The 11,383-nt window shown below is 47.3% G+C and overlaps 1 protein-coding gene across 1 annotated transcript; it reads left to right on the top strand.

Moving 5' to 3' along the window:
* The first annotated feature begins 2,555 nt into the window (after positions 1-2,555).
* On the top strand, positions 2,556-9,173 carry TMEM74 (transmembrane protein 74). Its single transcript, XM_004939998.4, has 2 exons — positions 2,556-2,621; positions 3,587-9,173. Exon 2 carries the CDS (start codon positions 3,793-3,795, stop codon positions 4,747-4,749), a length of 957 nt encoding a protein of 318 aa, XP_004940055.2. The 5' UTR covers positions 2,556-2,621; positions 3,587-3,792; the 3' UTR covers positions 4,750-9,173.
* The last annotated feature ends 2,210 nt before the right edge of the window (positions 9,174-11,383 follow it).

Here is an 11,383-nt window from a genome sequence, read left to right as displayed (position 1 = left end):
CTCGGCAAGGCTACAAATACACTGCTGGAGTGAACCCACTTTTAGATCCTCACAAGCCTTCTTCCGGTCTTATAGTGAGCACAGCTTACCCAGAACAGAAAAGTCATATCTATCCAGTATAGATACCCATCTATAGTTGAGTCCACTGAAAGAGAGCTTCCAAGCAGGTCTAGAGCGTGGTTTAGATTTAATCTCATATATCCACACTGAGACACCTTTATCAGTCTACTGTCACATCCCATACCATCACTGTGTTGCTACCATAGCAAAGTTCAGTCTCTGAAAGGAGTTTATGATGTGGTAGGCTGCAACAGAGAGAACAAGGCTCATCAACTCTGACAGTCTACTCCAGTCTTTTATTCCTGTCCCATTGTATGTCCATCAATCTGTTTTTCAGCTCTATGTGGCCATTTTTTTCCGTGACAAATGTTCTTACTTCCTGCCCTTGCTTGATTAATCTTTTCACCAGCTGTATTTGTGTTTGCAGAGTACGTGTTGCTATGCATTCATCTTTCCACCTCCACACCTCCGAGCTTTGGCAACAGTCACTTACATTCTTTAAACAAAAATGCTGTTAACTCTTTGCATCCACAATAAGAAATGTCAGCGTTATGGAATACAACGAGACAAGGATTTTGCTATGGAGCCTGTGCACCGCAGGTGGGAAATGAGAGACAGCATCACATGGGAAGACTTAAAAGAATGCCAACATTTGGACTGACAGAGTCGCGGCTCACTCTCTGTTCCTCACTTTGTGGAACCGTAATTATTAGCAACAAATTAATATACATGCCCAACACAAGCTGGTACATAATAGGGAGGAGTGTGGGCGGCAGAGCAGCAAGATGTCTGTGTGTGGGTAAATAACAAGTAGTTATGGTCCCAGCAAGTGCTTGAGAATAGTGCTGTAGCTCCTGGGGCTCTGAAGGATCAATGACACGGCCAGTTGCTGCACACCGACAACAATTTCCTGCCTCTGTATCCACTGTCAGAAAGAAGCTGCCCACCCAAGGCCTCCGCCAACAGTGCTGAAGCCCAGGAGAGGGCTCGCACTCTCCCAAGCTGCAATGCCAGGCTGAACAGTGAGGTTTTTCCTGTCAGTCACTTAATTAAGACTTGTCTACATGAGCTGGCAGGTGCAGCTTGCTGCGTGTTCCTACCCCGCTGCTTCCTGAATGGAAATACACAGTAGTCTTATAGACTGTACTTGTTTCTGCCCTAAAGTATTTGAACAGTCTATAGATACGCTTGTTTGTTTCTTTGATTAGGTTTTATTTCCTGCTTTGTACTTATTTCAAAGAGGGCATTGTTACAAAAAGCTCTGAGGACAGCCTATGCTGTTTTCCCCATTCCATAATTTTCTTCTTACAATTTTTCCTCAAAGAACCAACAATGCAGCATTCAGGGCATTGAAAGTGCAGTTTGCTAATGGAAACGTTGCCTGGAGCTGCTTCCAAACCATTCTCCTGACCAGCCCAAAGCACTAAGCAGTCTCAGATGGGCACGGGGGGCAGATTCATCCGTGGGAGTCCCCTGGCATCACCATGTCCTGGCCAGCAGCTTTGACATTGGGGAGAGTTATTGCCACAAAGATCAGAAGCTTCTGTACTGGGTCTTTTGAGCATCAGCTGGATTTGTCCTTAAAGTGTTGACTTTTTTTTGCCTAATGCAGTGTTTCAGAATTGGCAACGAGTCCTTACACAGAATTGTCCTGTTCCTGATGCTGGGACAGCTGAAGACACTCTGTCCTCTCTTTTGCCTTTTTTATTTGGCTCTTTCCTAGCTTGCTTTTCCCCTGTGCTCTTGCTGTCCTCCCTGGTAGCCAGGCAGGTGCTGTTCCCTTTCACTCCCTATGGACGTCTTCCTTTCAGTTCCACACCCAAGTTCACCCTTCACGCCCCCCAGAGCCTGCTATTTTCCCAACAGCACAATATCCATCCACGAGAAATCTCTTCTTCCTGCTCCACAATTTATTTTCATAACCCAGTTTATTCCTTCAGAGGAAGCGCAAGCAACAAAATTCAGTAAAGGCTCACAGCAATCGCTCATTCCTTTTACGATGCCTGCTTGGCAGCGGTGGTTTTAGCAGTCATTTATGCCTGCACACAAAGTGAGGAGCTGCGGGTGGCGAGCCTGCCAGCATGGAGCGAGCTGCTGAGATCTCCCTGCAAGTCTCACAGCTCCGAGAACGCTTCCCGAAGTCTCAGCCTTGGGAACGCCGAGATCGTTTGAGAAGGTGATTTTATTACTCCATGCAGTACAGCGATAGCTGCTATGGTTCTGGGGGAGAAAGCGCGTCCGAGAGCAGAGCCAGACATCCTGACAGCCTGAGGCGGCTTGCCCTATCGCCGCGCGTCTCCCGCCCCGTTCCAGGGGCCGCCCCGGCGAGGCCTCAACCCGCGGTGCAGGCGGGGCCAGCCCGGCCCTCGGGGCAGGCGGTGCAGTCCCGGCGCTGCCGCAGCGGCCCGGCCCCCACCGCCCGCCCGCGGACTACAACTCCCAGAGTGCCGCCGCTGCCGCCGCCCGCCGGCACAGCCCGCCCGCCCGCCCGCCTCGGCGCTGCCCGGCGCGGCTCGGCGCTGCCGCTCGGCTGAGCCCCGGGGCGCTGGCCGTGGCCGCAGGTAGGTGTGCGGGGCGGGCGGCGCTGCGGTGTGCCGGGGGGTGGGAGCCGAGGCAGGAGGAGGTGTGCCGAGTGTGCGTGTGTGTGTGTGCGCGTGTGTGTGCCGGGTGCGTGGGTGCGGGTGCAAGCTCCGCACCGGCGGGGCACACACTTGTGCGCGCATCCAGCCGCTCCCCGCGAGCGCGTTACATGGAGCGGCCGCTGAGGTCCCGGGAAGAGCGGTGGGAGCCGCGTCCGTCCCCATCGCCTCGGTGCCATCGGCGCACATGTGTCGTCTGCGTGTGCAACACGTCCGCGGGGCTGCGCTTCTCCCTACTTACACGGGGAGTTCGGCCTCGGGTTGTCCGGGGGGCTACGGAACGGGGGGGGGGGATAACGAATTAATTGCAGACGAGAAGTAATACCCGTCTTTGAGTCATCAGTCGTTGAGGCATAATTTCATTCCGAAAGCTCTTAATCAAACTGGAGATCTGCTATAGGAAAGCACCGCTCTTCCCATAGGATTATCAGATTTCCACCGGAGAATACAGATCCCGGATTACTGAGCTGTGTGGGATTTGTGTGTTTCTTTCTAATTAGTCTCTCTCTGAGTTTAAAATTCTTAATTCGAAGGGGAGGAAGTTACTTGCTTCTGAAGGAAAATAGCTATCTTTTTTTTTCCCTCTGTCATTTTACATAGTTATTCCGGCTGCGCTGTGCTCTGCAGATGACTTACTGCCTTAATTGGATATTGGTGTCAAAGGTTGATTAGAGTCCCTAATAGATTTTGGATCTGCAAGAGGATTACGGCTTTAAGTTCGTGGTTAAAACAATCGTGTTTGTCATCTCCCCTTGAGCAGCGGAGAGGACGAGCGCTGTATTACATTTGTGTTATCTGCTCTTTGCTTCATTAACGTATTGTCGGGAGGTTGTCGGGTTTGCCTTTGTTGTTGTGTTCTTTTTTCCCCTCTGCTATTTCATTTGCAGACCGAAAAGAAATGAACGTCAGAGGGGATTTGTTTAATCATTTAGCAGCCGACACAAGCCATGTCCCTAACAAAACGGTGGTGAAAGAGTAGAAGATTTTTGGGATACGGCAGCTCGAGCACCATGAGACTGCTCTGGTGAGCCAGGGGCAGCGCTGGCTGAAGGATGCGGTAGCCCAGCAGTCGGGGCTCACCGAAGGGAGGCTGATGGCTTGCATGGAGCTCCTCTACCTGGCCGAGGAGAGCAGGCAGGGTGCCCTGGGCCCCGCTGCCGGCTGGAGCCTGCCCGCCCCTCACTACGAGCAGCAGCAGCAGCAGCAGCATGAGACAGGCGAGGTGGACTCCAGAGCAGCAGCAACCGTGGCAGCCCTGCGCTGCGAAAGGCACTGCAAGCCCTCACAGAGGAGCCCCATGGCTGAGCCCACCCCAGCACCCCTGTCCTCCCGCTCGGGCAGCTCACCCCAGGAGCACCCCACACCCCCCAGCAGCTCCCAGCCCTGCCACCTGCCCGAGCACTTTCCAGGAGAAGAGGATGGAGGGAAGAAGAAACCCTGCTGCTGTATCCAGGAACTTGAGACATCCTTCAACTGCGTGGATGAAAATGTAAACCTGGAGCATGCAAGAAGTCCCTCCAGTCCAACAGGCTGCCATGATGTTCCTCAGCAGCGCTCCTGCCGGGAGCTGCCTCCCGAGTGGGTGCACGACTCTCCCTCCCTGGTCTCCGAGGAGGATGACACCGCCTCGGAGGCAGCAGCTGGGAAATCCTTGGACTATGGATTCATCAGTGCCATTTTGTTCCTAGTCAGTGGGATTTTGCTGGTGATCATTTCCTATGTGGTACCCAGAGACGTGACTGTGGATCCCAACACGGTGGCTGCCCGGGAGATGGAGAGACTGGAGAATGAGAGTGCCAGGATTGGGGCTCACCTGGACCGCTGCGTTATTGCCGGGCTGTGTCTCCTGACCCTGGGGGGAGTCGTGCTCTCCAGCCTGCTGATGATGTCCATGTGGAAAGGGGAGCTGTACCGGAGGAGCAGGTTTGCATCCTCCAAGGAGTCTGCAAAGCTCTATGGGTCGTTCAATTTCAGAATGAAGTCTGGTGCAAACGATAATATGCTCGAGCTGTCATTAGTTGAGGAAGATGTGCTTGCCATAGATAATTAGCATGGTCATGATTTTTAAAGCAGCGTTTCTACAAAACAAGTATGTTTCATTAAAGGAAATAGATGTGGCTGAAGATAGATGGTGATGCGGTTTGTTTTTCTGACAAGAACGGGCTTTTCATGAGCTCTCCAATCAAATGTTTGCATTATGCGAACACTTGTTGTAAGGGGAGAACATGCCAGAGCAAATGCAATTGGTATAAAATAATGAAAATCACTGAATAAAAAGAGATTTTGACAAGTAGATTCCTTAGATAACTCCTTTATCCTAACATAAAGCATTCCTCTGATGTCTTGCCTACATAATTTTCTTATTACTTTCATATATAGAACAGGAATGACCTTGACACCTTGGAAGCTTGTTGCAGCCTACAGAAGGATTATTAACTGTCTGCTTGGTGTCATGTTAGGAAGCAAGGCTGATATTTAATTAAGAAGATTTTTTTATAGTTAAATTTTAAGCCAGTCCTTTCTTTTGTATGAGTGAGACCTATGGGCAAAAAAGACTGCTTATTCATGGCTTACCACAAAGCTCCCGTATTTTCAAGCAATGCTGCAATTAGTGGCGGTTATTTAAAATATCAAAATAAGAGGCAAAGGGCAAGGAACCATATGGCTCACGGTGGTATTGGTGAGAGACAAAAGGCTCTTTCAGCCTGAGGTCAGTGGTTCCATTTTGGTTCAGATTAGTAATGATTGATAGTCATTAACTTCTGATAGCTATAGTGGCCCATATAAAGGAAGTTTAGTTCCCGGTGGACAGATGTCTTTGTATGAAAACTACCATCGCTTGAATTAACTGACCTCCTGTTTGGAGTCTCAAAAGATCCAAAGAGTAGAAAGGCATGGGGATGCAGAGACTGAACACATCTCCTTCAGTACAGATGCCAGAAGAAGTTCAAGCTCCGCTGCAGGGCTTTGCTTACAGTGGGCCTGTCTGCATCACATGAATCCTTCTGAAACTTCATTTTCATGTCACTAGGCTGCTGGCCTTCTCGTTACCAGAAACAAAAGGTCAGGATGGAGCTTTTGGGGCTCATTCAATATAAACCAGATTATTTATAAAAAATAAGTTGTCAGGAAATACAAAGGTTATACATCAAGCAGTTGGACTGGCTGGAATGGGACTCACTTAACATAGGGGGTGATCAAGGGTACATGGCGCTATCAATCACCATTATGCGGCACAGTAGCCAAAAACCTCTACCACTGATGGTATTTACTTTAGTATCAGCCAGTTTCTGTGGAGCATTAAAGTTGTGCTCTTGTGATGATGGGAAAAACAGCAAAGGTTGTTGTATGCACTGCTGACCTTTCGTCGTGATTGGTTGCTAATATATTTTTGTTCTAGCCCCTGACAAAGCCAAATGTGAGTGAAGAACTGTGTCTGTAAGTACCTTGCCTGCAGAACTGTGGTAGAAACACTTGGTTTGCTCTCGGCTGTGGGTTAAATCTCAAATATAAGGAATATCCAGTATCTGAAGAATGAGACTTTTTTCCTATTGTGAGATAATACCTAAGAAGAATCTTGGGAAGGGGTGGCAAGGTGAGGGTTGGAAAAACTAAAAGTCCTCCTGCACAGGCGGTGCTGGGACTCGCTGTATCCCAGCTAGAGCTCCTAGCCTGCCTGCTTTCCTTCTCAGTCTGCTGTGACTGGCGGAGTCATGACCGCTGCCTTATTCTTCTTTGGAGGACAGTTTGATACGAGGATTGGAGCACCATGGCTGCCAAAGGGGACTCTCAGTGGCTGGTGTGACTAAGAGAAGTGAAGGGAAAAGCTGTATTTTATACCCAAATGTTTATGGTCCATTCCAGCCCACATTACATGAAGCAGGGGAACTGCATATCTTCCCTGTTCTGTGTTTTAAAGTCCCTCTTGCCCTCTTCTCTGGCTGCTCATGGCAGGAGGCACATGCAGATTGTGTGCCTGGCACCCACCTGTGCTCAGTCCCTCAGGCTCAGCGGGCATGGCTGCCCTCTGCAGAGAGCTGGAGAACCTGCACTGCTCTGCCTTCATGCCTTTGGTTGCTGTAAATAGCGTAACGTTGTACTCAGGCTTTAACTTTGAGCCTGCAAAAGAGATGCTACTTAGCTGTTACTCATTCTAGCTGCTGCATTAGTTGTGTTACTTGGTAACTAAAGGAGCAGCCTTATTTGGTGGTACTGCTGCCTAATAGATGTTATTTGCAGTTATGACCTGATACAGAGTGTGTCTGGGGGCAGGAACTTGCAATGGCCAGCAGTCACCTTGGGAGAGCTTACAACCCTCTGGGTGTGTCATCAGGGAGTCAGGATTAAATTGGTGAGGCAGATGGATTGAATTTTGATAAAGCACTGGAAAAAGGGTGCCCAGAGAGGTGGTGGAAGCCTTCATCCTTGGAGGTATCCAGGGTCAGGCAGGACAGGGCTCTGAGCAACATGATCTAGCTGCAGGTGTCCCTGTTCACTGCAAGGGAGTGAGGCTAGATGGCCTTTAAAGGTCCCTTCCATCTCAAAAGATGCCACGATTCTATGATACTATGAATTTCTAGGGTGAAAAAGAGGAATAGCTTACTTATGTAAGGAGAACCTTCAGCCCATTGGGATCAGTGAGAGCAGGGAGTGAAATTGCTTGAGAAGCAAGACGTGGAGGAGAAAGGCTGATTGCTAGCTGTCTTTTGCCACGTGGGTACAAGGACACAACCCTGGTCACGTCCTCCAGAGGCACAGTGGAGGCCCTGCCAAGCAGGAGGGCAGACTGCACCCGGACAGGGGCAGCAGCTGGCACAAGGCAGGGGATAGACATCATGAGGGGCAAAAACCCTTTCATCACCCCAGATGGGAAGCCCTGTGCTCTGTGTTCATGTACACTGCAGAGGCTGGTGATTTTGAGAGCCATTATTTTTATTTTTTAATGATACATATGCATAAAATTGGAGTACATTCCATAATTGCAGGAAGATGACAGCTAGCACTGTAAGGATCACAGATTTCTTGTAGGAACCATGGCATGCTTTAATGCTGGTTATTAGCACTAGAAAAGAGCATGTTCCCCAGACTGCCAGTATATTATTATCAAGCGAGAAGTTTTCTGACACTTTGTAAAATGCCTGTCACAGATCATAAGCCTGCAATACTTAAATGAGCCCTCAAATATTCCCTGAGCATTTTAAGGAAACATAAGTCAACCTAATAATCTAAATATACACTGCAGAAGTGTGAGGAATAAAAAAATAAATAAATGACAGAAGTAATACAATCTCTTTATCTTGGTGTTCGTGTGTGCTACTAAAGAAGTGAAGGCAGACTTTTAGAGAATGGAATGCAAGAGTTTAGCAGATAAACAATCTCAGGACATTTCTCTGATCACCAAACAAGACACCTGTGCAAATGGTAAGGCTGTGTGGATTGGCTGTGTGACATAAAACCTCTGGACTCTCGGGTTCTAATGATGTGCAATGTGAGAGAAACCCAAATGCTTACTGTCTGGGTGTTGGTTGTAGGAAATGAATGTATTTGTCTGCTGGCTGGTAGAAACTGTTCGCATCTCTCTGGTCTCAAATGGCTGTACCAAAGGCTGAGGCCAAGGGTGATTAATTGTGTTCCTATACCCTAGTCATTTGATTGATCCCCTGCTCAAAACCTAAATGCTTTAAGGATGCAAGTGTGAGGACAGCTTTTTAAATTCCCTGGGCTTAAACTTGTTGCATGGATCTATGGAGGGCTTCCTTCTTGGAGGATGTAACTTTGGGGCATCCCAGGTGGGTTTCAGGTACCACCTGTAGCACTCTGGAAACAAACCGTGATTCATATTGAGGAGGAACATTTTATTCCTGACCGACCCTCACAGCATAACGTGACACTTGCCCATCTTCTACCTCATGATGTGTTAGCCTGGGCTCCAGGGCGTGTGGCTGGGCTCTGCCAGACCTCTGCCTCCCTGGGGAGGGGTCACGAGGCCTCAGCCGGGGCTCCTTCTGTGCCCCCACTGCTCCTACAGCTCCCGGTGACCGCTTTTATTTATTTCTCTCAATCAGAAATCTGTGACAGAGGCTGGGCCGTTTGGGAGCTGCCGAACACCTGACAGGGGCTCTGCCCGCAGCGAGGCCTGCAGCAATGGTAGGGCCCCATCCTCACTGCCAGCCCAAAGCCCAGTCTGCGGCAGGGAACCCCAAGCTCTCTCCAAGGATGCTATGCTGGGTTGTCGCTGTTTTTGATACGTTTACAGTTTTTTAATCTTTGTAATTCTTTTAGAAATCTGCCTGTAATGAATAACGAGTTTACTGACGGGAAAAGCAACGGCTATAATCTTGTAAAACCCCTTTTTGTCCCACAAAAGGGTGAAACATCACAGTTCATCGTGAGCTTTTCAATCGTGCATTTGATGCCTTATTATGATTGCAGCAGCGTTCTGTAAAGATTAAAAAATAAAAGCCTGTAAAGCTGTGCTGTGTCGCTGTGGTTATCTTTGCCCCTCACTGAGCTACTGGTTGCAGACAGAAAGTGCCACACATGCAGGCTTAAAATTTGCCTACACAGGTGTCCCACCCAACTTTGTATTTCCAGAAAAGCAGAGCAGCTGTGGGCAGCCATGGCTGTGTGAGCAGATGGCTGTGGGGTGCTGTGGTGTGAGGTGGGTGTCGAGCCCCTGCTCACTATCACCACACACAATGCAATGCTGAGACCATGTCCACACCCCCGCCTTGCTGTGGCTTGCTCTTGGCTTGTGCATTTGTTTTTCCTAAAAACCCAGTGCTGAGCATGCCAACTCAGCACCTCACCCCCCCCTTTGGCAGCCTGTGTTCCCACTCAAACAAGGTACGAGTGTATGGTTTGTAGGTCATGCCTTGCAATGCCGTTTTTCATACACTGAATAAAGGGTCAAGACATCTTCCTACTGCTGTCATGTTAACCAAGGTATGTGAGAGAGAGTCACCACAGAGTCTCATTTCAGATTGGAGCAGGCACAGTCTGCATCTGAGTGTCCACAGTACCTGGTGCATTAGGGCCCTGCTTCCCCAGTTGGGTTTCAGGCTGTTGTTGCTACAGCAGTAATAAATGCATCCCCAGGGGAAGTAAACTGACTGCAGTAAATTGCCCTCATGCCAGATATAGCCTATGGTGTATAACCAATGGTTATTAAGAGGTTAAGAGAGTAGGTGTATTTATAGATATGACTATATCTAAAGATCTGGGAGGCTTTCTAAGTGAAAGCAACCACTGTAGTTGTTACTAGTTTTTACAGGATTCTTTTTAAGATTATCTTTTTACATGTTGAAGGACTCATCATCATATATTGTATGCACAGGGACTTTTTTTCCCTTGTGAGTAAGTCCTGACAAGTTCAAGAGTGCTGTAGACTGCAGGGTTCTCTGTTTTTCTTACTGATTTAAATTAAATTGTGGCTGTTGCACCTTTGCATAAAACCAGACGAAACAATCTGATTAATATTTGCTTGTGTAAACATCAGTGTTTCCTACTTCATAGAAACACAGCCAAATAATGCATTTTTATTAGATTTAAATGCAATTTCAGTAAAAATATTTTTGCAGACTTGCTGTATTAAAGGCTTGTAGCAATTCTTCTAATTTACACGCAGAATCCCGCACTTTGGCAGAAATTCTGAGGTATTGCTATTAACTGGGCTGCACTTCATGTAGCATTTGCTCATCTTTTTGAAAAACGACATTGCAATCTAAAACACATGTATTTGTTCTTCACCTGCTGACCAGCTCTGAAAGCGCTTCCATGTGAATGTGTGCTTGAGAAGTGAGATCTCCTCTGGCATGATGCATAATGTTTACATAAAGCCTCCTGCACCCTGATAGCAAAGCAGCATATAGGACAGATTGCATACTGACCATTTTACAGATGAAGTGGATTGCCTCCTGTGCTCAGAGAGCCAGTTGGACAGTGAGAACAGACACCAAGGCCTCCTAAGTCATAGCTGAGCACTCCGAGAAAGAACTTAATCATTACAAAACCCCCCTAATAAATGAATACGTAAGGGATGGCAAATACATATTTTTTTCTGAAGAATGCCACTGAAAAATTCTGTTTTGTACTAACCATTCGGGTACAAAATACTTGAAAAAATTCCTAGCAAAGTTGATGGTTAAATTTTGTTCATATTTGCAGGAATTTTGGGGACACTTTGCACATTTAAGGCATTTGTATTATAGTAAGCTTTTTTCAATGTTTCCAAAAATCAATAGGCTTCTGTTCAAATGATAAAACATATATTTATACCAGCACAAAAAGCTTCTCTTTTCCAATAATAGCCTCTGCTTTGACAGATGTGTTTGCAGGAAAATTTAGCTATTGTTGAATAAAACATTTCCAGAAGCAAAATTGATTAAGTCCCATTTGTAAAGAAAAAAAAAATCAATTCTTCCCATTAGAAGTATCTAAAAGATGTTGATCAGCTAGAAATGTAAATAAAGTCCTTTAATCACAAGTCTCCGGCTGCAGCGTATCCATCTACAGGAGTTTGTTTTCTGTGTCTTTATATCTTAAGATAAATTTCCTTCAAATCTAGCATGAAGCAGTTTCCGACACACTAGTCGGAGTAACTGTGCTTAAACGTAAATAATAGCAAGTAGCTATCCTGACATTTTGGTGTTGCATTTCTCAAGGATTCATCCAATAAATGTACG

The sequence above is a fragment of the Gallus gallus genome, chromosome 2 (assembly GCF_016699485.2).
Source record: "Gallus gallus isolate bGalGal1 chromosome 2, bGalGal1.mat.broiler.GRCg7b, whole genome shotgun sequence".
NCBI lineage: Eukaryota > Metazoa > Chordata > Aves > Galliformes > Phasianidae > Gallus > Gallus gallus.
Note: the sequence above shows the minus strand (reverse complement) of the source record. Positions and strands in the feature narration are given on the sequence as shown.